General features: G+C 45.8%; 1 protein-coding gene across 1 annotated transcript in view; it reads left to right on the plus strand.

Moving 5' to 3' along the window:
• Positions 1-18,680, plus strand: part of IL17RD (interleukin 17 receptor D) — a 65,514-nt gene extending 46,834 nt beyond the window's left edge. Inside the window, exons 4-13 of the mRNA XM_069560633.1 lie at positions 1,696-1,814; positions 2,336-2,456; positions 4,412-4,456; positions 4,769-4,920; positions 6,172-6,237; positions 6,789-6,843; positions 7,338-7,448; positions 8,283-8,467; positions 10,951-11,890; positions 12,628-18,680. Of these exons, the coding sequence (XP_069416734.1) occupies positions 1,696-1,814; positions 2,336-2,456; positions 4,412-4,456; positions 4,769-4,920; positions 6,172-6,237; positions 6,789-6,843; positions 7,338-7,448; positions 8,283-8,467; positions 10,951-11,890; positions 12,628-12,740 (1,907 nt within the window). The 3' untranslated portion in view covers positions 12,741-18,680. The remainder of the gene's footprint in view (positions 1-1,695; positions 1,815-2,335; positions 2,457-4,411; positions 4,457-4,768; positions 4,921-6,171; positions 6,238-6,788; positions 6,844-7,337; positions 7,449-8,282; positions 8,468-10,950; positions 11,891-12,627) is intronic.
• The last annotated feature ends 6,678 nt before the right edge of the window (positions 18,681-25,358 follow it).

Below are 25,358 nucleotides of genomic sequence, written 5' to 3' on the forward strand. Positions count from 1 at the left end.
TACACCTCTGTTTCCTCATCTATAAAGGGGGGACGATACCTTCTTCTTGTGGTTGTGAGAAGGATTCAATCAGTTAAATGACAAGGAGTAAATAAGTCCCTTGATTTTACTGCCCTATAAAATTATAAACATGATCTAACTATGAGATGTTATAATATTTTGATAAACCTGTTGCTATAAGATTTACATTTACTCCCAGACTTGGAATAGTGGTTTTCCAGGCAAGTCTTTTTAAATATAAGAACTGGAATCACCCACTCCCACCTCCAACTGATGAATTTGTCTGTAATTGTGAGATGTACAGTCTTACAGTCATATCAATCACCTGGCTTTTGTTTAAACAGTTCTGGCAACATTGCATGAATTAAATCTTAGTATAAATAATAAGGATTTGTTCAAAAATATTTGGAGGGGAGGAATGGGAGGATTTCAAAAGACAAGTTCCTGTGAGATCTACTGAATAGTTGCTGGTCAGAAACCTTGGATCTGGGCAGCATGTGTGAGTCTCTGGCTATGGATCCACCAGCCCTCACTCCTGCAGGAAGCTTTGTACTCGAAATACTACAACACGGCAGGATCCGGACTTGTGCCCTCTGTGCTCTGACCTCTTAAGTCATGAAGCTCTAATTGTAACTCCTTTGCCCTTCCCACCATAAAATATGTGCTCTTCATCAAATAATTACAGGATTGGAGAACCTATTCGAAAGAGAAAAAGATTTCCTTGGCCTTTGCCATCGATAATTTTCCCACCTGCTTAATTGCATCCTGTGTAATTACTCTTGCCCTGGAAAGGGGAAGGGTTGAAAAATGTCTCCTTGTCTGGTGTTTTGAAAGAATGCGAAATCGATATCTTGCCAATTGAGGCCTGCTTCGGGGAACTCCAGCTGCAGTTGGACCTCTCCAGTCTCCATGGGATACGAAGCCCTAGCACCGGCTCTCGTGGCCATCAGAGCTTAATCCTTTTGAAAGCAACTAGTTGGACGGGCAGCGGGGGAAGCTCAGGTGGCAGGAGGCTGGGCCAGTCCCTTTCAGTGGCGCTGTGGGCGTCCCGGGGGCCTCTGAGGGCAGCATCAAGAGCACACACTGGGCAGCTCTTGGGTGTCTGCCTTTCAGGCGTGATTAGAGCAAGAACGGCTTTGTAAATCACATAGGCAGTCTGCTAAGCTATTTAATCTCCAGCCCAGGACCCCCTTGGGTGCAGACACACACTTTGCTGGGAATTTTCTACGTTGCTCAGTGAAACACGCCAGCAAATATAGGACTAAAAGGGAAAGTATTTGAAACATGGTTCAGGGCAGGTCCCTAGTCAGCATTGGAAATGATCGTCAGCTGAATACACCTAGTTTAATGACACAGAAATTATATATTCCACTGCAGTTTTTTATGATCAATTGTGACTTGGGTCTAAATATTTGAACCCTAATGTCATAGAGCAAACGGACGTTCGTGAAATGGCTGGCAGGATTAGAGATTTATTCATTAGTAATGGTGGGACAGAAAATCACCTGGCCTGTATGAGAGGAATGCAGGGTATGCCTTTTTCCTTTCTGTAAACCCAGATATTCCTGCCTGGCTTAGAATGCCTTTTATTCTGTTGTGTAGGGGCAGAGGACGGTGATCTTAGAGGAAGGAAAGTGTGTTCAAAAGTAATTAGGTCCTCTTTTCACATTAATAAAAGCATTCTGCTTTGCTCAGGCATCGAATTCCTAAAAGGATTTCGGGTAATACTGGAGGAGCTGAAGTCAGAGGGACGACAGTGCCAACAACTGATTCTAAAGGACCCAAAGCAGCTCAACAGTAGCTTCAAAAGAGCTGTAAGTCGCATGCAGGGGAATGCACCCCTGAAGACGTGCCATTGTTCTGGGGACTGAATGGTCTATTGAGAGCCTGTGAAACTGCAGAAGGAGGGGCTGCGGACTCCAGCCCGCCTGCCCAGGTGGGCCAGCCTGCTCCACCCTCCCAGAAACCCTCCAGCATCTCCCGGTGGTAGACAGACACACCTCTCAGGTTACCAGCTGGAGTGGAGCAGCCATCCTGGAAGGTGGTATCAGGAGAGGATGTGGGCTCTTCCCCACCAGCTTGCAGCCTCGGCTTCACTGTCAGAAAAACAGACAGTGTTGTCCATATTCCTTTTCATTTAGGGGTCCAAACCTAAACTTGATCTGGAAAAGAAACCTGACTTCTTCCTGCCCTGGGACACCAACCCCCCTGCCCCCCACCGCCAACCCTAGAACTGTGTCTGGGGGACCTTCAGGATGGACCGGAACTCTTGCACATAGGTAGAGGCGTGGGTGATTTCTCTGTGACATCACACGTGTTTTTTGATCCCTTTTAGGGGATGGAATCTCAACCTTTCCTGAATATGAAATTTGAAACGGATTACTTTGTAAAGATCGTCCCTTTTCCTTCCATTAAAAACGAAAGCAATTATCACCCTTTCTTCTTCAGAACCCGCAGTGAGTATGGTCTTTCCTGCCTACTTTCCATGGGGAGACATTTCTCCTGCTTTTAAAGACATTTTGACAGAGATAGGTTCAAAAGTACATGAAATACTAGTATGAAAGAGAAAAGCATCCAGAAAAGCAATTTTAAAAATTAAGATTTGACCCAGGCTTCCGTGGTGACTCAGTGGTCAAGAATCTACCTGCCAATGCAGGAGACATGTGTTTGACCCCTGGGCCAGGAAGATCCTCTGGAGAAGAAATTGACAATGCACACTAGTATTCTTGCCTCAGAAATCCCATAGACAGAGGAGCCTGGCAGGCTTCAGTCCATGGGGTCACAAAAGCGTCAGATACAATGGGGCAACTAAATGACAAAAACTGTTCATCTAACCAGAAACACCCATTCCTGGCTTGTTATAGAGCAGACATGACAATTGACCTTTTTTGAAGGTGCTGCAATATAGCCATGTAGTAAAATTGTTTAACTTAAGAAGAGGAAAAGAAAGTATAAGTTTATTTTAAGGTGAAGGGTAAGCATGAAATGATTCCATTCTGTACCTGTCCTCAGGAGGCTGGCCTCTGTGGGTGGCTGCCTGTCATTTTTTCAAGATTAGGTTAAGAAAATCAAGTAGTGTCCCTGAGGTCACCTCATTCTAGGAAGTTTATTTAACATCTCTGTGCCAGACTCCATTCTAAATACTTTCCAAACATTAATGCAGTTGACCTCCATAACAGCCCTACAAAGGATTTAATCTTACCATCCCCACTTAGCAGAGGTGGAGCCACACATAGAGAGGTTAAAGGGGCTGCTGGGGGGCTGGGATTTGAATGCCACGGAGCCCGACTCTGGAGTCCTCACCCTGCAACCAGCCACCGGCTGTACAGGGTTCCCCTCTCTGCCTGCCTCTCCCTTTCCACCTGTTCTGCACACAGTGTGGTGTGTCTTTCATCAGCCCAAACCGCTGCTTTAGAGTTCTTACTCTGCTCTGCAGAGTTCTTACTCTGATTGTTTTCTTCTTTTAACACTGTAGTGGTTTTCTATGCAGAAAGGTTCGTTTTCTTAATGAAAATAAGATTCCATGGGGCAGAGACCATGTGCATTTTACAGTATCTCTCAATGCCTTACATGTAACAACCAGATAGAGGATTCAAAGAATGTATTTATGCAAAGCTTGCCTAAATCGAAACTAGCCTACTTTAATTTTCTTCATCAGAATCAGTCTCTCTGAGGGTGAGGTGGGACAGGAGGTGCATTTATCACCATTTCGGGCACCGTGACCTCAATGCAGCCTTTGATTTTCTTGGTATCGTAAGCACATTTTCCAGAGGGTCCTCCTGGGTTAGCAGCATGGCATATAGGACCTCTCTCATGGTGTTTTTTTTTTTTTTGTTTAAATCACATTTAAATCCGACTTCAAAGCTGCTTGTTTTCAGCACTGGTACTGCTACTTAGTAGATGGCTGGATGTCATTTTTAGACTCCATCAAAAGGATTTTAAATTGGAGAGCCAGCAAAAGTTAAAGTAACCTCAAGACAAGTTGCCAGGATCACTCCAGTGTTCTCTCATGCCTAACCACTCTGCATTTGGGTAGGGGCTGGCATTATTTCTGTCTACAGCTAAAACAGAGCCCCTCCATAGGACAGAAGCATGGACACAGTCTTGCTGCCCTTGGCCATGGCCTTGAAACTATGTAATACCTGACAAGCTTTTAAAATGTAGGTGACTTCATATTGTTTCCACTTAGGTGGCATAAAATGAACTGCATTAATATCTTTATACTGTACAATTCAAATTTTCACAAGATACAACTGGGCTATACTGAAAAGCATTGTTGACTCAATGCAGTTGCTATGTTTTACATTCTTTCCAGCAACGTTCAGTGCAGAATATTTATATTGTATTGAATTGTTAGATTAGGAAGATGTCAAACTGTCCTAAAACTAAAAACATGTGTCTTTCTTAATAGCGTGTGACCTGCTATTGCAGCCGGACAACCTGGCTTGTAAACCTTGTAAGTATAGCTGTCCTTGGTATTTCCAGGTGGCACAGTGGTAAAGAATCTGCCTGCCAATGCAGGAAATGTCAGAGAAGTGGGTTTGACCCCTGGGTTGGGAAGATCCCCTCAAGGAGGAAATGGCAACTCACTCCAGTATTCTTGCTGGGATAATCCCATGGACAGAGGAGGCTAGCACACTACAGGCCCCTTGGTTGCAAAGAGTTGGACATGACAGAGTGACTGAGCATGCATATAGCTGTCTTTGTCCAATCTCAAGTGGATTCAGGGTGGCCTCAGATCACTCACTCTGGTCCTTCCTCCCCCTAGTCTGGAAGCCTCGGAACCTCAACATCACTCAGCATGGTTCGGACATGCAGGTGTCTTTTGACCACGCACCCCACACCTTTGGCTTCCGTTTCTTCTATCTTCATTACAAGCTCAAGCATGAAGGACCCTTCAAGCGAAAGACCTGTAAACAGGTAAGCTGCTGGGTATGCATAAAAAAACCACTGCATGTTTTAAAGTGACCCCACAGCCTCTGGAATTTGGATGGTTCAGTGTGAACATTAGGCTCTGTGGTCTGTGAGCATAGGTAGCTATTCCAGAATGTTATCACTGAGTTCATCTCGGGGTCATCCTGAGTCACCCCTCACTCCCTAATTATCTAAGTATCTCTACCCTATCTGGCCCGGTGCTGATGCAGCCAGTGACGTTTTACCAAAGGAACTGAAACAATGATGTAGTTGTCAGTTCTTTAGTATTTCAAAGCTGAATCAGGTGCTCACTGTGTGTCTGTGGTCATTGGGTCTTTACAGCTCAATGAAACCAAAGCTGCTATTATCCTCAGATATGGAACCTGAGGCCCATGGAGGTCACCTGGCCTGCTGCTTAAGGCCTCACAGCTAATCTGGGAGCCAAGTCACTAGCATGTCAGTGGCTCGTAATTTATACAGAGGCCAAGGTTAACTTGAAATTCAGTAACCAAGTTCTTAAACTTGAGATAGTCAGAGGGAGTGGGTGGTATTTCCTGGAAGTTCACGAGAATGCTCGATGACCCCATAAGAGCACCAAGAGAGGTTTTTGGTCCTGGTGGCAGAAACCAGTGCCCTCCTAGATGCATGTGCCGAGTTTGGTTTTCCTGCCTGCTCTCACCTCTGTCATTGACCTGCTGCTGCTGCTGCTGCTAAGTCGCTTCAGTCGTGTCCGACTCTGTGCGACCCCACAGATAGCAGCCCACCAGGCTCTCCCGTCCCTGGGATTCTCCAGGCAAGAACACTGGAGTGGGTTGCCATTTCCTTCTCCAATGCATGAAAGTGAACAGTGAAAGGGAAGTCTCTCAGTCGTGTCCGACTCTTAGCGACCCCATGGACTACAGCCTACCTTCTACTCAAGTCAAAATTATATTAAATAAAATATGCACAAACAGGGGAGGGTAATTTTTTCCCATTTATTAAGTAAAAGGTATTCTAACTAGCTTCTTTGTCTTCAAATAAAAAACTGCTGCTCTGGGCACTACCAGCCAAGCATAGACTATGATGGGGTCGCAGGTTCTCCTGGGCCTTTTATCAGAGTGAAGTTCAGATACGCACAGTTGCTTTCTAATTGTCATCTTCTGAAAACATAATTGAACCTGGTGAGAAGTCTCTTTGATTCAGTTCCAAAACAAAAGAGGGGTCCTGGTGACCTTTATCTGAGAAGAAAGTTTTAAAGTGTTATTTGTTTCTTTGCAGGAGCAAAATACAGAGATAACCAGCTGCCTTCTTCAAAATGTGTCTCCTGGGGATTATATAATTGAGGTACACACAACTCAAGAAAGCCCTATTATTTTTATTTAAAAACATTTTTTTTTCTGTACCATGTGGCTTGCAGGATCTTAGTTCCCCAACCAGGGACTGAACCCAGAGCCTTGCCAGTTAAAGCACTGAGTCCTAATCACTGGACCACCAGGGAATTCCTGTTTTTTATGAAAAGTTTTATTGACTTATAGTTGATTTACAATGTTGTGTTAATTTATGCTGTATAGCAAAGTGATTCAGTTATACATACACACACATATATATTTCCTATTTTATGTTCTTTTCCATTCTGATTTGTCACAGGATATTGGATGTAGTTCCCTGTGCTATACAGTAGGGCCTTACTATTTATCTATCCTCTGTATACTCATTTGCTTGGAAAAGCAGAGATGTATCTGATTGTTACTGTCTAATCTCAGCTTGAAAATGGTCACAGGCAGCAGCAGCTCTGTCCTCCCCTTGCCCCACTGACCACAGATAGAAAAATGAATGGAATCTGTTGAGATGGTATCACTTAGAAAAAAAATAACACAGCATCCTCTGCTTTGCAGCTGGTCGATGACAGTAATACGACAAGAAAAGTGATGCATTATGCCTTAAAACCAGGTGAGATTTTGTGTTTGTTTGAAATGTTGCCTCTGGACTACAGAGTGGACCAAGGTATTTGATACTTTCCGTACTTCATGGTTTAGGAAAAGAAAACACTTGAGCTCCTCACTCTTACATGATGTTCCATCGGATCTGACTTTCCTTCCACCCTAATGTTGATGCCTGGAAGATTAAAGCCAGTGTGTTACAGGTGTCACTGGGACTAAATAAGTAGTCAGTTGTCCTCAGAAGCAAAGTGGTGGGGTGGGAGGTTTCCTTAGGCAGATTCTCACTCAAAGGTATTCAGTGATCTCAGCAGATTCTAGCTGTTGAATTGTATTCTACAGCCTTTTAAAGTGAATCTTTTTATAATTACCGAATCATTACTAGAGAAAAGTGGTCAGGGAGTCTTGGAACCTGTTATGTGGCTTATTTTTAAAAAGAAAAAAATGTTTCTCTTTGAACCTTTTACACTGCTGACATCTAAAAGCCTTCCCTTTGAAATTTCCCAGTGCATTCCCCGTGGGCTGGGCCCATTAGAGCCGTGGCCATCACTGTGCCATTGGTCGTCATATCGGCATTCGCGACGCTCTTCACGGTGATGTGCCGCAAGAAGCAACAAGGTATTTGTGTGGTGTGTCCCCCTCCAATCCAAGTTGGCAGGACTGGGGCCAACAGAGAGAGACTGGGAGCACTTGGTCCCTCCAGGCAGGTGACTGGGAAGCCACACAACTCTTGTAGTCAGTTCCCTGGCTGCTGTAGTTCCCAGAATTAAAATACTTGACTTTTAACCTGATGAGCCACTAAAAGGGCAGGTGTGCTTCCCTTCTCAAACTCAGGATGATAAATTCAAGAGCATATAGGAAGTTCCAAGGTGTGAGTAAAGGAAGAAGTAGGGCTTTATCACTTATAAAAGTCCGATGACAGGAGAGAAACTTGTGGGACACTGGGAAGTGTATCCTTAGTCTGAGTGGTGGTTACACAGGTATATACTTAGATAAAAATTTCCTAAGATGGTACTCTTAAGATTTATGCACTTTACCTTTGTAAGTTGTACAAAAAAACTCCCCAAACCTCGATGAAAGTTTTAAAGAACATCAGCTCTTTATTGAAGCTTCATTGGTCAGGTAGCTGCACTCAGTTTTGGAAGAGCTGGTTCGAGATACTGCTGACCAGAGTGGAGGGTGAGGGTGGGTGAGTGGCCCCTGCAGTGTTTGTGGCTTAACCAAGCTCAGTTTCTGGTGAAGAACAAATTTTGGCCATTTTTGGCTCCACTGGAGAAATCAGCTGTCCCATTCTCCAAGATGACCCAAGGGGCTGGTAGAGTTAGGGAGCTGGGAGTACCCCAGGTGACATGGCGACTGTTGTTTCTTGAAGACAGCATTATGTCTCAAGTCATAGGGAACAAGTCAGAGCGTTGCTCATGGGCACCAACCCTATCTTCTTGTCCACTTTAGAAAATATATATTCACACTTAGATGAAGAGAGTTCGGAGTCCTCCACGTACACCACAGCACTCCCCAGGGAGAGGCTCCGGCCTCGGCCCAAGGTCTTCCTCTGCTATTCCAGTAAAGATGGCCAGAATCACATGAACGTTGTCCAGTGCTTTGCCTACTTCCTCCAGGACTTCTGTGGCTGTGAGGTGAGGAATCTAAAGTCTCTTCTTTTATCCTGGGTGGGATGTGTGCTAATAAACTCTTAGCTTCTGACCTAGGGGTTAGCCGTGGCACTCTTCTTTGAGTCTGTCACAGCCATCATTGAAACTAAATGTTTGCTGACACACAGTTCTAAACCCGACACACTCCTGCTCAAAAGCCTTGAGTGGCACCCACCTGGCAGGAAGTTTTTTAAGCTTTAAAAAGACTTGTTGGGTGTATGGATGGTGGAGGAGATGGCAGTGTGCAATGAGGGTGGTGGGAGGAGATCATCATGGTATTGGAGGGTCAAAGAGAAAATGGTAAGTAAAGAAGTGGGTTTAGACAATTCTTTGGGGGAGCTTTGCTAATAAGGGAAAACAACATGTTAAGTGCTCATATGGTCTACTCTGGTTTCTTGCCTATTCTTTTGAGTTAAGGTATTAACATGTAACTTTTTTATACTGTCATAGAATTCATTTTAGAGTGAAGTTTGAAGCTCTCACGGAAAACACACTCTGTTTCTTACAGATGCAAGAACTGTACAATAATTCTGTTTTTTGTTGTTTACTCACTAAGTTGTGTCCAACTCTATGGCCCCATAGACTGCCAGGCTCCTCTATCCATGGGATTTCCCAGGCAAGAATACCAGAGTGTGTTGTCATTTCCTTCTGCAGGGGATCTTCCTGACCTAGGGATCAAACCTACAAATCTGTGTTTCTACCATTGCAAGCAGATTCTTTTACTGTGGAGGCACCCTTGAAGTTATTTGTGCTTTGAAATGGAGGGCTCAGTGAGTTTCTTAGACTCTCTCCATGTGGTGAGGCTGCCCCCTAGTGTCAGTAAAGCATATTTACAAGGCTGGCAGGGTTTCTAGAGGTGGGCTGATCAGCCTCAAAGACCCGCAAGTGGCACACAGTCTTCAAATACAGACAGCCCGTCATTTGCTCTGCTTTGTGAGTGACTAGCCTGGGGAAAGGTGGGCTAGTATAACATAAATAGGGGTGTAATAGAAAATTTGGAAACTAGAAAAGAATGACAAATTTAAAAATGAGTGGTAATTTTAACTTGGAGAAGAGGAACCACAGTTAAAGTTGCTGTATTTCCTCCCAGTCTTTTTCTGCATAGATGAACTCATATATACAGTTTTGCATTTTGGATGGATTGGAATTATTTTTTTCTTTCTCTTCACTCAGTGACTTTTTATACTATTAGTAGTTCTATGTAAACTGAAGTTTTAAGTAGACACTTGGATCATATTAATGATTCACCATAATTGAGTTTTTTCAAATTGTTAAACACCTTTGATTCCAGTTTGCCTCATTTCTGCTGATTTTCCAAAGATAGATACCTGGATATGGAATTGCTGAGTCAGGCAGGAACATTTTTTTAAGTGGTTGGTCAATTAGCTTTCAGAACATATAATGTTAGTGAGAATTAAGGAAAGGGTAAGACAATTCAGGATTATTTTCAGCAAGTAGGTAGATGTTGGGGATTTCCTTCCCTTTGGGAATACCTTAGAGCAAAAAAGGAAGTCAAAGTCATTTCAGAACCCTTTCCCCCATGAGAGACTCTGGCTGTCACATTTGGGCATAGGCATTGGGAATTAATTTCTGAACTACAAAATGAAATTGCCAAAAGACTTGGCAGCAGAATCAGATGAAGATGGTCTGAGAAAGTGAAGCCCTCTGAGGGGCCACACATGTCCTGTGGTCTTACTTTGTCGGTGCTCCACTCCCAACTCCCTCCCAGACCTCCCCTTGGGTTAAAGGCCTGGTAGGGCTGTGCTCCTGTTGATTGCTGAGAAGTCATGGTGAGAGACGGCAGTCTCTACGAGTGAGTGAACCAGATGGTGGTGTTACTGCAGCTCATCACCCTTCTCTCCATGCACCAATCACCTGGCAAATAGCAGGCTGACCTCAGGGCTGCGAGAGTGGCCAGGGAGGCCTTCTTTGTCACTCATACTATCTGTCATTGAGTCAGCTGGCAGCATGAGTGGGCTGTGGGCACTACTCTGGCATCCAGACCTGAACTCCATTTCCAAGCCTACTTTGAGATCCCTCACCCACACCCTTCTATTACCACCTTCCAGTTCTCTCTTCAGGATCTGCCCCTATCCAGGTGGCCTCACTCATTAGATAGAGCCTCCCTCATTTCCTCGCTCACCATCACACTCTAAGTCCACTGGAGGCTTCACATGTGATGTGTGACTTAGGCAGGTTGTCAGATACTCTGAACTTCTGTCTTCACTTGTAGGGTAGGAGTGGTAATGAGCCCACAGTATGCTAAAATGAGGACCTGATGCAGAGGGCCTGGTGCTTGGTGGTCGGTCACCCATGGAATGTTAGCTGTTTCTTGGAGTTGGGCGGCCTGGAGCCTGTACATAGCAGAGATTTGGGGCAGATGATGAGCCCATCTTGTAACATTGCCCATCTTGTCACTCGACTCTCCAAGCTGTACAGGTGAGTGAGGTTACCTGTTCTCTTTCCAGGTGGCTCTGGACTTGTGGGAAGACTTCAGCCTCTGCAGGGAAGGGCAGAGAGAATGGGTCATCCAGAAGATCCACGAGTCCCAGTTCATCATCGTGGTGTGTTCCAAAGGCATGAAATACTTCGTGGACAAGAAGAACTACAAGCACAAAGGAGGCGGCCGAGGCTCTGGAAAAGGGGAGCTCTTCCTGGTGGCGGTGTCTGCCATTGCCGAGAAGCTCCGCCAGGCCAAGCAGAGTTCATCCGGGGCGCTCAGCAAGTTCATCGCCGTCTACTTCGATTATTCCTGCGAAGGAGACATTCCCGGCGTCCTGGACCTGAGCACCAAGTACAAACTCATGGACCATCTGCCCCAGCTCTGCTCCCACCTGCATTCCCAGGACCGCAGTCCGCAAGAGCCGGGGCTGCAGCCGGGAAGGGTTAGCCGAAGGAACTACTTCCGGAGCAAGTCAGGCCGCTCCCTGTACGTCGCCATTTGCAACATGCACCAGTTTATTGACGAGGAGCCTGACTGGTTTGAGAAGCAGTTCTCTCCTTTCCATCCGCCTCCTCTCCGCTACCGGGAGCCGGTCTTGGAGAAGTTTGACTCGGGCTTGGTTTTAAACGAAGTCCTCTGCAAGCCAGGGCCCGAGAATGAATTCAGCCTGAAGGCCGAGTCGGCGGGCCCCGGGACACCGGCAGACTCGCACTCTGAGGGCCCGCAGTTCGGGCCTGACGAAGACGTGGAGGCTGGACCTGTTGTCGCGGGTGCCAGTGCCGTTCTGCGGCCCCTGCTGCACGCGGGAAAAGCTGCTGGGCCCTCGGACATGCCGCGGGACTCGGGCATCTACGACTCGTCCGTGCCCTCGTCTGAGCTGTCCCTGCCCCTGATGGAAGGGCTCTCCGCGGACCAGACGGAAACGTCTTCGCTGACGGAGAGCGTGTCGTCGTCCTCAGGCCTGGGTGAGGCGCGGGGAGCGGGAAGCTGGTGGTACGGTGGGTTGGGTTCCTGATGCAGGCTACAGCCTTGCTCTAGGGTTCCAGAATCCAGGAGAAGCTTTTTGCTAATTTCCCTGCAATTTTGTAAGTCGAACGTTATGGGAAGTAACAAAACTACGTTGGTAGCCTCCCAGGTAATGGGACTGTTCAGGTGTGTGAGATACAGAAATACTGATAAGAAATTATGGTGAGCTGCCCGGTACCATGTTATGACATACAGTATGTGCACTAGCTCGCCTTTCTAAACTGAAAACGAGTAGATACTAAAACACATTGGGTCCCAAGTGTGTTGGATGAGTTGTCTGTGGGCCTGTAGATTTGCAGAGTTCGCCACTCCCAACCTTGCCAATATCTTTAAAGCCACATGCATTGACCCAGGGGTTCATGGGGCATAGCATTCTCTCCGTTCTAGCTCAACACAGGCTCTGGTAGAAGGGCCTGCTTCCCCAGGGAGCCCCCCACAGGATGCCGTCTGGAGCTGCTCTTACTGTGCCTGTAACCCTTTGGAGTTCATGCATGCAAACCTGGCCCCTCAGTTGAGGGAACTGGAATCTGGTGGCAGGATGAGAATGCCCAGCCTTGAGCTGGTGGGGATGCCTGCCTCACTTGTGCAAAGTGCATGGTGCAAACCCAGATCCAGCCTCATTCTGGCCAGAGCACCCAGCAGTAACATGTGACTCTGCCCTCTCTTCTTTTCTTAGGTGAGGAAGACCCTCCTGCCCTTCCTTCCAAGCTGCTTGCCTCAGGGGTGTGCAAAGCAGAACCTGGCTGCTGCAGCTACACTGGTGAACTCCACACAGTCGCCCCTTTGTAACAGAATGAAGAGTCTAAGCATTGCCACTTTAGCTGCCGCCTCTCTCTGGTTCCCCAGCTCATCTCTCTGGGTATGTGGCCCACTTGGAGCTGAGGTCTCTTACAAGGATATTCAGAGCGAAATCCTGGCCAGTACTTGCTCTCCTTGCCTCTCTATTCTCTACCAAATATATTGGCAGAGTCTCCAGTTCTCTGAAACCATGTGGAACTGTGAAAGGCATGTCCATAATGTCTGACAGCAGCTTGCCATGTTAGGTCAGACTTTGGACTAGAGCCAGTTCTGGGAGGTAGGGAAGAAACAGGAAATACCCGCACTGATCATTCAGACTTAATTTATCTGTGCAAACTTTGCCAGTTAGCTATTGGCTGCTTTGATTTGAAATGCTTTGTGGAAAAAGCACTTTTGATGCCACTACAGCCGCAGAAGTCAAGTGCCAGTCTCTGTGGAATCCGTGTAGTTAAAGATAATGCCTCTTTCCATTGTTGGTATGGAATTTACAGAGCCATTTACAATGCCATGGGTGTTTAAAAAAAAAAAGCTCTGGAGTCAGAGGTCAAAAAGGTAACTGAATATAGTCATTTTTCATAAAAATGAGTCTTACATATTAGTGGGGGACATGTCTGGCCAAGGAGGGGGCTGCAGGGCCAGGCCGATGACCATCTAGACCATTCTTTCTGAGATGGGTTGGTCAATGTGCAGAGGGCACTGAGGCCACATCTCGATCTGAATAGGCATCACGCAGGGGCCAGGTCTGCCCACCAAGTTTCCCTGGCTTATACTTACTTTGTTGAATCTCAGATGTTGGTGCCTAAATGTTTATTTTTAAGAAACTGATACCTAACTGGGCTGTATTCACTGAAATTATAGTTTGTGCTTTGGTTGACCTCTAGTCTAAAGCTCTGAACAGAAAATTAGGGATGAGAATCCACTGACAAAACAGCAGTATGTGGAGGTGGTAGCCAGTTAATCTGCTGAACTTGTTTTGCCTAATGACAAACCTCTTTTTAAGAAGGTGAAAAGGAAGGTATTGTTACAAAGATGAATGTGCTCTTTAAGTATTGTCTAGAGAAGACATGGGACCTGAAATCATTAAATTTTTGAATCTTAAAGTACTTCCCTCACAACCCCAGCCTGTGAATAAGGTTTCATTTTCTTTTTGTTTGACTTACCCAATTAAAGATTTGTCTCTTGTACTTCATTCTACCAAAAATAGGTATTGAGAGCTTAAGAGGAAAGAATTTGCTTTAAAAGGGAGAAGTAATATGTTCTGTTTTTATGAGTGACTTCTGTACAGAATTTTTGTTTCCAAAGGGAAAATAGTTGTTCCTTTTCCCTCTTCATGACCTTAAGGGGGAGTGAATATCTTTTTCTACCTTTTCCATAAATGCTGTTGGATTTTGGCACCAATACCAGGGACCGCGATTTTTACTCCTTCACAAAATAGGACCAGTATTGAGGGCGGGGGGGACACTGAGAAGCATCCTAAGGTGGGGAGGTGGGGAGGGAAGGACTTTTCCTTCGAGGCTCATGCCCAGCAGGTGGGGAAGGGAAGGCTTGCACCCTTGCTGGAAAGAAGAGGTTGTGTGTATCTTTGATGCAAATACCACACTGCCTGCTCTGTAAAGGCAGCTGGCAGCTTCTTGGGAGAAGAACATGCTCGTCTGTTCTCTGGCATCAAGTTTCCTGCAGCTGCTCTGAGGGAGAGACAAGTGGGCTGCAGAACTGTCTCCCCTATAAGACCAAGCATCTTGCTGGAGGAGGGATGTTCCATGCTGTCACTGTGGAATCCAAGATGAACGTAGTTTCTGCCCACCCATGAGTGTCCTGCCATTCCATTGTCGGCATCCATTCTGTGAAGGAGATGGGGCAGTCTTATTAATGTATGAAAATGCACTTTGGAACATTTTCAGAGTGATTTCTTACTGAAGTCAAGAAATGGCGCATGCCCCAGAGGTGCCATTAGGAGCTGCCTTAGGATAGATGCTCAGCTTTGTATGTGAAAGGAGGCATCTCTGAGAAACTGGTCCCAGTAACAGAGTGAAAGACCAGAGAAGAAGCATCAGCTGAGCTCCATGAGCATGGGCAGAGAGCTTGCTAAATAAATGTACTGTGAAAATGGAAAGGAAAAATTATGCTTGGCCAAAAATCAAGTGATGCTTTAGTTTGGGTTTAGGGTTTAGGTACTTATTTTGAAATAGTAAAGATTGTGATGTTCAGCAGTATCAAACTTTTGTACCAAGTAATGAAAATGACAGTGTGAATGCCCAGCTCTGAATAGTTGAGAAGTCCAACTTTCTAGTGTTGTCTTACTACTTTCACTTTTTTTTTTTTTTTTTTAAACCCTCCCCATCTCTTGCTGGAAGTGGGAATGGTTGCCGTATAGATTAATGCAAAACGTTTTACGCAGAGGTGCTTTAGACTCACGAATGGTCCTGGATGGTGGAAATGATAGGACAGAATTCAGATAAAGGTTCAAAAGTCACAGGCTTTCAGATGCTGGGGAACCAAGAATTCGAATATGGGAATGAACTCAATGAAGGGCCTTCATTCCTAGAGTAAAAGGCTCTGTAGCTCAGATAGGTGGTATCCTCTGTACCAGAGACCAGAGGTAGGTCCCGGCTTCCTTCAGCTAACTGGGAAGGGCAGGTAGTTGAAATGAGGGAGCTAGTAGTTTATCTTGACTCACCGATGCCCTGCATGTCTGACACACATGACACCTTAGCATTTGGCACAGTCGGCTTTTCTTAGAGCATGGCCAGCTGGGTGAAGGCCCAGGCAGAGGTGTGTTCTTCTCTGAGATGACCTACAAGCAGTAGGGACTGTCTGGATGGGCCCAGCCCAGCCATACAGGGGCAGGAGGCTTTTGGAGGACTGAGGCCTCGGCCTGTGAGGTACATTGATCTCCAGATAATCAGAAGTCATCCAGGCCCAGGTCCCAGGACTTCAGTGAGTGACCCAGCCAGGTGATAGTATTTTGAGCCCAACATGAGAGAGGCCATAAAAGTCATGAGACAGTTTTTGGTTGACACAGTAATAATTGAAGATAGTCCCAGGTCAGAAGTTGAGAGTTGAGTTGTCTTTTCCTTTAGAAGAAGCAAAGGAAGAAAAAAGCTTTTTTTTTTTTTTTAAATTCCTGGTGAAGAAATGACACACTTTCCTTCCTAAAGAGAGAAAATTCTGCAGTCCACAACCAGGTCAACACTAATTAGGCTCTCTTAAGGAGAGAGGAAGTACTCTGTCTTATTGGAGAGAGGTGGACAATGGCAGTGAGAAGATTATGAGCCTTTTCTAGTTGATATGGTTGGGAAAGAGTCTGTTCTTATTTAACAAATGCTGTTCCTTCAGGAGGCCCCCCTGTAGCAAGCGTAGTGATAAATAAGGTGTGATGACAAACCCTTCTCAGGCTCAGAGAGACAGTGGGGCCTGGTGGAGACTGTGGCCAGCGGACACCCTTATGCTTCACCTACAGGGAGCAGCCACTCCAGCCAGTTGTGACCATATAGTGTTTCCTGATTGTCCCATTTTTCAAGAGAAACTGAGAATCTGGGAGTTTTACATGAAAACAATCTGATTATTTTTCTTTAGTATGGGCACTAGAATTCTTAATTGAATTCAGGAAACCCATGGGTGGACCTGATTTGGCCTGCCTAGCTATCAGTTTGCCACATCTGCTTTAGAAAATTTGAAAAGAAAGGCATCCATGGTAATTAAAGATGTCTGGTATCACAAGAAAATAATCTTGCTAAATGCAGCCAGAAGTTAGATTTTTTTTTTTTTTTTTTACCCATTGCTTCCCTAAAGAAATTTGCTATGATTGTGAATACATTTGAAATCTTTTGATTGCTTCTTTCATACTTCATATGTCTTAAGAAAAAGGCAAGGCAATTGTTAATTTCAAAATCAGATTTCTCCTCATTTAAAAAAATGTGACACTTGGAACAGTTTCATTTAAATTCCACACTTTAAAGGTCCTTATTTATAGTTTTAACTCTTGGCTTAATCACTTTTTTGGATGAATTAAATCACTTTTTTAATGCTGAGCTTAGGCCAAGCCCTAATGAGGAAAGCAGACATCATGGAGAGTAGGGCAGGGAGTCCTGAGTATCTACTAGAGCCAAGCATTTGCTCTGTCTTCGGTTTTAAATAACTTGTGAATTGATCTGTTTTGGAGATATGTGACAGAATACGGAGATACCAGTCAGGAGTCTTCATGGAGTTGGGTCATCCTTGCTATATCACCTCCTTTCCCGGTTCAGGGTTAAAATAAGCAGAAGGAGATCAGACTGTAAGCCAATCGCTTTCATGCTGATTGCAGAGCTTTGAGGGGGAGAGAAAGTTTGGATTATCTGACAGGTGCCCATCTAGTGTCAAACAGGAAGGGTTGCACATGAATTATTTCAAACATTTGGCTGTGGATGTGATTCTGGCTTTTCAGCGAAGGAGCTTCTGTAACCTACTCTGCTGATCAGATAGTTCTTTGTACATCTTCCTTATAGAAAACCAGCCTTCTTTTGTTCAACATGTAGTGGAAAAAGAACAGCTGGTCACCTTCCATGTATTTGAAAACCACAGTGAAATCATCCCTCTAGTATTTTTATTCCAGTGCTAAATAATCCCACCACTACTATTCTTCACAGCTCTTGTTTTCCAGGGGCTTAATAATTTTCAGTGCCCTTCTGTTTCTCAGCTTCACACTCAGTTTAGTTGCCTGAATAGAATGTGGTGCTTTATTCACATTGGTGCCTTGTGAAAGCCAAGCTCAGGATGGGGATTAACAGAAATTTTTACGTACCCAGCTTCTTTTACTATTTAGAAATATAAAGACCCTTTTTTAAAAGTGGTATATCACCTGTGTTCATTTTGAAGGTTGCTTACTACATTTTTTTTCTCAGCAGTAGTCCTTTATCATATGTGGGTTTGTTATTTTTTTCCCTTGTGTGTTCAAACACTTGGTGCTTATTCTTGATGTGTCTGATGTTATTCCCGAGCTTCTTCAAGATACCCTTCAAGACCAGCTCTTACTTTCTGAGTGGCAACCACCCCTCCCTTTCAATTTTGGATTCTATTTTTATATATCTGTATATGTCACCTTTAATTCATGACTCACAATATTATTAAATGGTGCAGACTTTAGCCACAGACAAGATAGCAGTTGCTAAGGGCTAATTTGCTAAGAGGGCGAGTGAGGCCCTCTTGGGAATTTTGGGCAGTTGCCTTCCCTCCTGCTCTTCGACTCCTCTCCAAAATTCAGTGAAGACCACAGACTCCGCAAGGAACATGCCCGTGTGCTAAAGGGCTGGAGCCATGGCTCCAAGTTGACCAAGCACTGTGGTTTGTACAAGCAGATGTCTGACAAAAGCAAACCATTATGACTGTGTATCTGATGTTTTTATCAAAGAAAATTTCAATGGAGAAGATTCAAAGAGGCTATCTTCTGTTTGTATGTGACAAAGACAAAGTTGGCCGCTCCAGTCATTAGCCAAAAAATAATTACCGTTGGATGACGCTAATGTGTAAGCATGTTATTTTTAATAAGTGGTTATTTTCTGTCTCAAGAAAAAGATGTAGTGAGTCTGGAGAGAGCAAAAGCTTTTGTAAAAACCAAATGTATTCATTTAGAGAGTAGATGACTTTTATTTTCACTGTTTGTTTTGTTTTTCACTGCAGAAGCTCCCTATTACTTTGGGGGGAAAGCCTGTGGAACAGTGGTTATTGCCATTGTCTTTGTTTCATCTTTAAGTTTCTCTCTTGGGAGGTTTGATGGAATAGTGAGCACTGACCAGCAGACTGTAGCAGCATGCTATATTTTCACATTGAAGATGTTATTGTCTTATTTGATTTGTGCATAACTGTAAATAGGTGATGGTAGTCCACAGGTGACATTTGCAAAATGTTCTTGTGCCCTAGAATCTCTGCATCAAATAAAATGTTTTGTTTTAAGATTGTGGTGGCTCATTATTCTAGGTCATGTTTTCTGTTTCCTGAATAGCTGGGGTTCCTAGCACAATTTTCTGTGGGCCCTCATTTTGAGAGGGAGAGACCCACGGTGAGGAGGCCAGGGTGGCTGGTCTGTCTTATACTTGCAGGAAAAGGAACCTGCTGCCCTTGATCGTTTACTCCACCCTCCGTCGGTCAGATGCCTGTTGTCTCCTCGGTGTCTGGAACAGGGGCAGGGACACTTACCTCAAGGACAAATTTGGCTCTCAGAACAATGGACTTTCTTTGAAGAAATTGGAAAAGAAGTTGATGGAAGCTGAAATTTGGGGGCCACAAATTTCCTGTCATTCAGAAAGAAAAGGGTGCCTGTTCATTCTGACATGAGGTGTCTCATGTTCTGTATGCCATGTGCTCTGAGTTACATCCCTGGTTTATGTCAACTTTGGGGTCTCATTTTTGAGATTCTGACACCCAGAAACGGGGTAGCTTTGCTGAGGGCACAAACAAGAAGTCAGCAACATTGGCATTCATACATCTGATTGAGTCATCCTCATTCCTAACCAATGGGCTGTACTGTCTCTCAACATAATTTCTAAGAAGAAAAAACCTTGAGTAGCAAGTTATGGCGAGTTGGTTCCCTCCTCAGTCCACATATTGAGCATACAGCTGGTTCAGAGGTTAAGCAGACGGATCTAAAAGGACTCCATTGGAAGGATTTCATTAGGCAGATGCTGCAGTAAGTGAATACCTCTTTCCTGTTAGTGGTGAGAAAATCCTCTTTGGACAGCATGAGAAGCCCTAATTTTTACCATGGTATTAGAAAGCAAGAGTCCATTTTTATATCTGCTTTGGGGTCATACAGTTGCCAACATCTGTGGGACCTCACCACTGGTTTTATTTACTTTGTTTTAGAAATGCAAGCTGTAGGTAGCAAAGACCAGCTTCCCCTTGCAGGCTTTAATTAGGAAACACTTAATTTAGGTTTAGTTGAATAAGAGGCTACAGGCAATAAGCAGGTGGATGAGGAAGGAGACGTAAATTATATCTTCACTGTCTCGGGCATGGGTGTCCCCGGTGGCACAGTGGTAAAAAATCCACCTGCCAATGCAGGAGACGGGTTTGATCCCTGGGTTGGGAAGATGCCCTGGAGCAGGAAATGGCAACCCACTGCAGTATTCTTGCCTGGAGAATCCCATGGACAGAGGAGCCTGGCAGGCTACAGTCCATGGGGTCGCAAAGAATCAGACACGACAGCATGCATGCACGTCTTGGGCATAGTGAGTCCTTAATAAAGGACTCATTAAAGATGTTTTCCTCCCCTACCCACTACCCTGTCTTCTCAGTTGAGAGGAACAAAATCAGAAGTGGTTCAAGAATAGTGGAGATAGGATGAAGGGCAGGACAGACAGAAACAAGGGGTAAGGCCTTTTGCAAGGAGATAAAATTCAAATGGGGTCTTTGAGATTAAGGAAAAATAATGCAAGATCACTAGGCTTGGCTCCCTGGCCTCTTTCTAGAGGGTTTTTACACCATCTTTCACATTTATAGGTAGTAAAATCATTTTACAATTTTTATTTGAGAGCCTAAAATGTGTATTGGAGATGCAGTAATGAATAAGATATACACGATCCCTGCCGTCTCGCTTCCACCTCATTCTCAGTATGAGACTATGGGCAAACCACCTAATTGTTCTGAGCCTCAGTTGTTTCATCTGCAAGATGGGACTGATACCTGCCACATTGGGTTATTATGAGACTTAAATGAGCTGGGGTTTATAAAGCACCCACAGCCACACTTGGCAAGTGCTAGCCGTGTGGTCGGAGAAGGCCATGCACCCCACTCCAGTACTCTTGCTTGGTGAATCCCAGGGATGGGGGAGCCTGGTGGGCTCCCGTCTATGGGGTCGCACAGAGTTGGACACGACTGAAACGACTTAGCAGCAGCAGTAGCCGTGTGGTAAATAGTGGCTTTTATTCTGTGGAAGGTTTTGGACTACTTGTGGGCCCTATGGACATGGGTAGAAGATGGTTCCCTGCTGATAGGAGCTTCAGCCCAGGAGGTCAAGCGCAGCACCTTTGTTAGGTGCTGTGTTAAATCATCTCTTTCCCTAAGAGAAGAGGGTGGGTTTACATGTGACTGTTGTGGAGGGAAGCCACGGGCGTTGTGGAGGGAAGCCACGGGCCTTGTGGAGGGGCCGGTGCTCCTCACAAAATCAAACTAAGGCAGGATTCTTAAAAGTTGACTGTACAGAGCCTGTACAGTTGACTGGGTTCTCAGATCTGCCTGCGTCCCATTTACCAGGCTCATTTTCCCCTGATCATCTTTCAGCTCTGATAGAGATACAGACATTTTTCTGAATTTGTTGCTTTAAGGTCCCTGTGCTAGATTACCACACTCTGCTCTGGCTGTGAGCAAAAGCAGTGATTGTTTCTCTTAAGTGACGGCCAATTCATGGTTGGGGGAGTTTCCCAAGTTTTAGAAGCTGGAGGGGATGCAGAGACCGAGTAATGGTCCTCAGGTTGAAGACTGCTCTTCCTGATCTTACTGGTCAAAACATTCCAGGGAGTGGGACAGGTGGCAGCCCCCAGACAAAGCATGGATGTTTCCCACCAGGCTGGGCAAGGCCAGGCCAGGCAGAACTCAGAGCAGAGAAAGGCCGAAGCATGACTGGTGACAGAAGGCAAAAATAAGCAGGACCTGCCTTTGGTTTATGTACCTGAAGTTTGAGGTACTTGAAAATTCTGCACACAGTTATATAATTGTGCATTCTTGAAGAGATTTTTTAATCATTGTGATTAAAGTGGGGCTTTGGTTTCAGGTCCCTGGAACTTAGATCTCAGTCTGCCACTTTTGGGGGGACTCTTAAGCAGGTCACTTGAGCTGATCACGACTATTTCTACATCTGGGAAATAAGTAATAGCTCAGTACCAAATGGGGCTGAGGTGAGGCTTGACTGTGAGCCCAAGCAGAGTTTTGGTCACAGAAGCCAGTACACAGCCCCCTTGCCTTTGGGGATGTGGTCACCTGGGGCAGGTTAAGGGATGTACAGTGATAAAGTGTGATCCCCTAGATATCTCCGTTAGCCCTGGTCTGAGTAGCAGAGGGCCTCAGTGATCACAGTGGAGTCCCTGTCTCCTGGAGGACTCAGTTCTGCAGGCAGTTGGCTGGGACCAACTACAGGAAATGGCTACTTGTAAATTGCCGATAGCCCAGAAGTGAACCCCAAAGTTATTACCTGGCTCCTAGCCAACCTCTTTTTCTCTGTGTTTCTCTTTCTTCTCTGCCACCACAGCAGAATTTGAGAGTCCTCCCTGGTGTGGTCCTGTCCTGGACCCTTTGTGCCAGACTTTTCCTTCTCCCTCTCGAAGTCTCCAGCCACCCTTTGCAGTCAGGCCTTCCTTGACAACTGTCCACCCTCATTCAGGTCCTGCTCCCGTGTCTATGTGCCAGACCCTCTTACCCCCTAGTCCAGCTGCTCCTTGAGGGCAGGCTGTGCCCCTTGCTTATGCCTTCCACCTGGGCTGGACTGGGACTTTGCTGCTTTAACCAGCTTGAGACCCCAGCCCCAGCACTGATCAGTCAGCAGGGCACGTTAGCTCATCTCCCTGGTCCTCAGTTTCCTCCTCTGTCTGATGGGGATGACAGTCCACCTGCCTATGGTGTGGTGGTGAGGGTGAAGCGGATGGAGGGGATAGTCCGGGTAGTGCAGCGCCTGGCGCACAGCAAGTGTGCACAGCCGTCATTTGTCTCAGTGGTCATCAGGGTCAGCGGTAACAGTTGCTAGTGAGTTTCAGAAGGCCTCCCAGAGGAGTAAACTACATCCATTCCTGCTTTGCAAATTGGGGTGAGACCCTCATTCGCTTACCATGATCTCCAGAGCTGAGGGCCACTGGGGTGTCCCGCATCCCCCCCTGAGTGGCTTGTGTTGTCTCAAGTTTGCACTCCCTGTGGGTCCTGTCTCCAGACTGTAGACTTAGGGCTGGTGATGACCTGTTGTGTCTTGAGTCATCCCTGTGAGTTGGACACCTGCTACCACCTGGGCGCGTCCCATACTCCCAGCAGGGTTTATGGCTTAGGTAACGTCCCACTTTCAGGGCAGGGTGACGTTGGATTTGAACCCAGGCGTTTCCTGCCCTGAAGCACCTATCTTTCCACCCCACCTCCTGGTCTTGCTTCTCAGGTCTTCCTCAAGCCTAGATTATGAGAGCAGATGGGACTTGGTTTTAGAGAAAGAAGTCTTTTACTGTATTAGCTGCTTGCAGAACATTGCTTAGGTCTGAACAGTGAGATGAGCCTCTTATTCCTTCACAAGTGTCACCATCTCCTGGGGGAGAAGGTTATTGTTGCTTCATCAACTGGATGCTCCACACTTTTCAAAAGAAAGTGTGTGTGTGTGGGGGGGGGGGCATCTGAACATTGCTAAAGGCAGAAGACTTGAATATTCCTTTCAGTGATCCACTTCTAGCATTTTCACTGTAGGAAATAACCAGAACTGTGTATCAAAGTTAGTCATGCAAAGATTTTTGTCACTAAGCATTATCCCTGATGCTGAGAAGTGAGGATCAAACCAGGTACCAGTCAGGACTGCTGATAAGAAGAGGCACATTCATACCATAGATCAATAGGTGGCTCTTAACAGTCATGTTGTAGAATATTTTATCACAAGGAAAAGGCTCACAATATGTTAAATGGAAAAACAAAAAAGCACATAAAATAACAGTAGATGTTGCTGGGTATCAGTAACCTCAGATACGCAGATGACACCACCCTTATGGTAGAAAGTGGAGAGGAACTAAAGAGCCTCTGGATGAAAGTGAAAGAGGAGAGTGAAAAAGTTGGCTTAAAACAACATTCAAAAACTAAGATCATGGCATCTGGTCCCATCACTTCACGGCAAATAGATGAGGAAACAATGGAAACAGTGACAGACTTTGTATTTTTGGCTCTGAAATCACTGCAGATGGTGACTGCAGCCATGAAATTAAAAGATCCTTGCTCCTTGGAAGAAAAGCTACGACCAACCTAGACAGCACATTAAAAAGCAGAGATGTTACTTTACCAACAAATGTCTGTCTAGTCAAGGCTATCGTTTTTCCAGTAGTCATGTATGGATGTGAGAGTTGGACTACAAAGAAAGCCGAGCACGGAAGAATTGATGCTTTTGAACTGTGGTGTTGGAGAAGACTCTTGAGAGTCCCTTGGACTGCAAGGGGGTCCAACCAGTCAATCCTCAAGGAAATCAGTCCTGAATATTCATTGAAAGGACTGATGCTGAAGCTGAAGCTCCAGTACTTTGGCCACCTGATGCAAAGAACTGACTCATTATAAAAGACCCTGATGCTGGGAAGGATTGAAGGCAGGAGGAGAAGGGGACGACAGAGGATGAGATGGTTGGATGGCAACGTTGACTTGATGGATGTGAGTTTGAGCAAGCTCTGGGAGTTGGCAACGGACAGGGAACCCTGGTGTGCTGCAGTCCATGGGATTGTAAAGAGTTGGACACGACTGAGCAACTGAACTGATTACTGGGTGGTGGTGATTGTGGGTGGGTTTTATCTTATTCTTAATATTTCTCTCAGCATTGGTCATATGAGTGGTATTATCAGTGGGTTTTAAATGTGTGATCTCACAGGACGAGTGTTAAAGGTACCTGGTGGGCACTCAGTGGCCGGGTTGGTAGTCTCCATCTCGCCCTTGCCCTTTGCCTTCTCAAGAGATGGCTTTCTCCAACTGTGCTCCCTGGTGCCTCATCCCAGCCCCTCACCCCTGCTTCCCTACCTGGCACCAGTTAAGCTCTTCACTCACTCTTTCGTGTGGAGACCTGCAGTAGACACCCCAGCTTTCCCAACTGATGACTTAGGTGACAGCCTTGGTCCTGTTCTACCTTGTCTTGCAAAGTTAGGGGAGATGGAACTGAATTCGAGAATGACCCCTCATGAACTGACTGTTTCAAAGAGAAAAGGTGGCTGATCGTCAGTGTATTCTGGCTGCTCCACCAGTTTTCAAAGTCCATGGATAGTGACCCACATTTCCTGCTGCTTCTCTCCACATTCCCCACGACAGGACTCCCTTTGGGTGTATCACCTCTTCCCCAACAGTTTCCTAATCTGAGTCCAGGAGCCAAGTCCTCCTTACCCTCCGCCTAGCAGGGCCAAAGCATGAGTAGGTGGGAGGAGATGGGGCACTGCATATAAATCCTTGTGGGTTTACATAGATTTGTTTCTGGTCTACATATTCCTGGAGATCTGTTCTGATCTCTGGACGCCCGGAATTGAAAAACAAAGGAAATTGAGGAGTGCATCCCCAGTAATAGCCCACATGCACATCACCTTAGCTGTGTCCACGAGACTTTCACCCGCTGCATCCACTCCTCACTCAGCAGCCGTGGAGTCCCATCACCTCTGCCCAGACCTTGCCATGGTCAAGGTCTAGTGTGTCACCTTGGCCATCCGGGCCCCTTTCCATGGGCTTCCACAAGTGTGCCCTGTGTTCTCCCACCTCTGGGCTTCCACGTCTGTCCTCCCCAGTCCTGTCGCCCCACGTCGCACAGGAAGCCTTCCCATGCTTGAATCTGTGCCAGCACTTCCCCTGTGTGTCTCTCACCACATCCTGCTCCCTAACCTGCCCAGTGATGGCTCTGACTGTTCCCACATTAGCCGTGAGCTCCATGGGGTCAGGGAC

Source organism: Ovis canadensis, chromosome 19 (assembly GCF_042477335.2).
Source record: "Ovis canadensis isolate MfBH-ARS-UI-01 breed Bighorn chromosome 19, ARS-UI_OviCan_v2, whole genome shotgun sequence".
Taxonomy (NCBI): domain Eukaryota; kingdom Metazoa; phylum Chordata; class Mammalia; order Artiodactyla; family Bovidae; genus Ovis; species Ovis canadensis.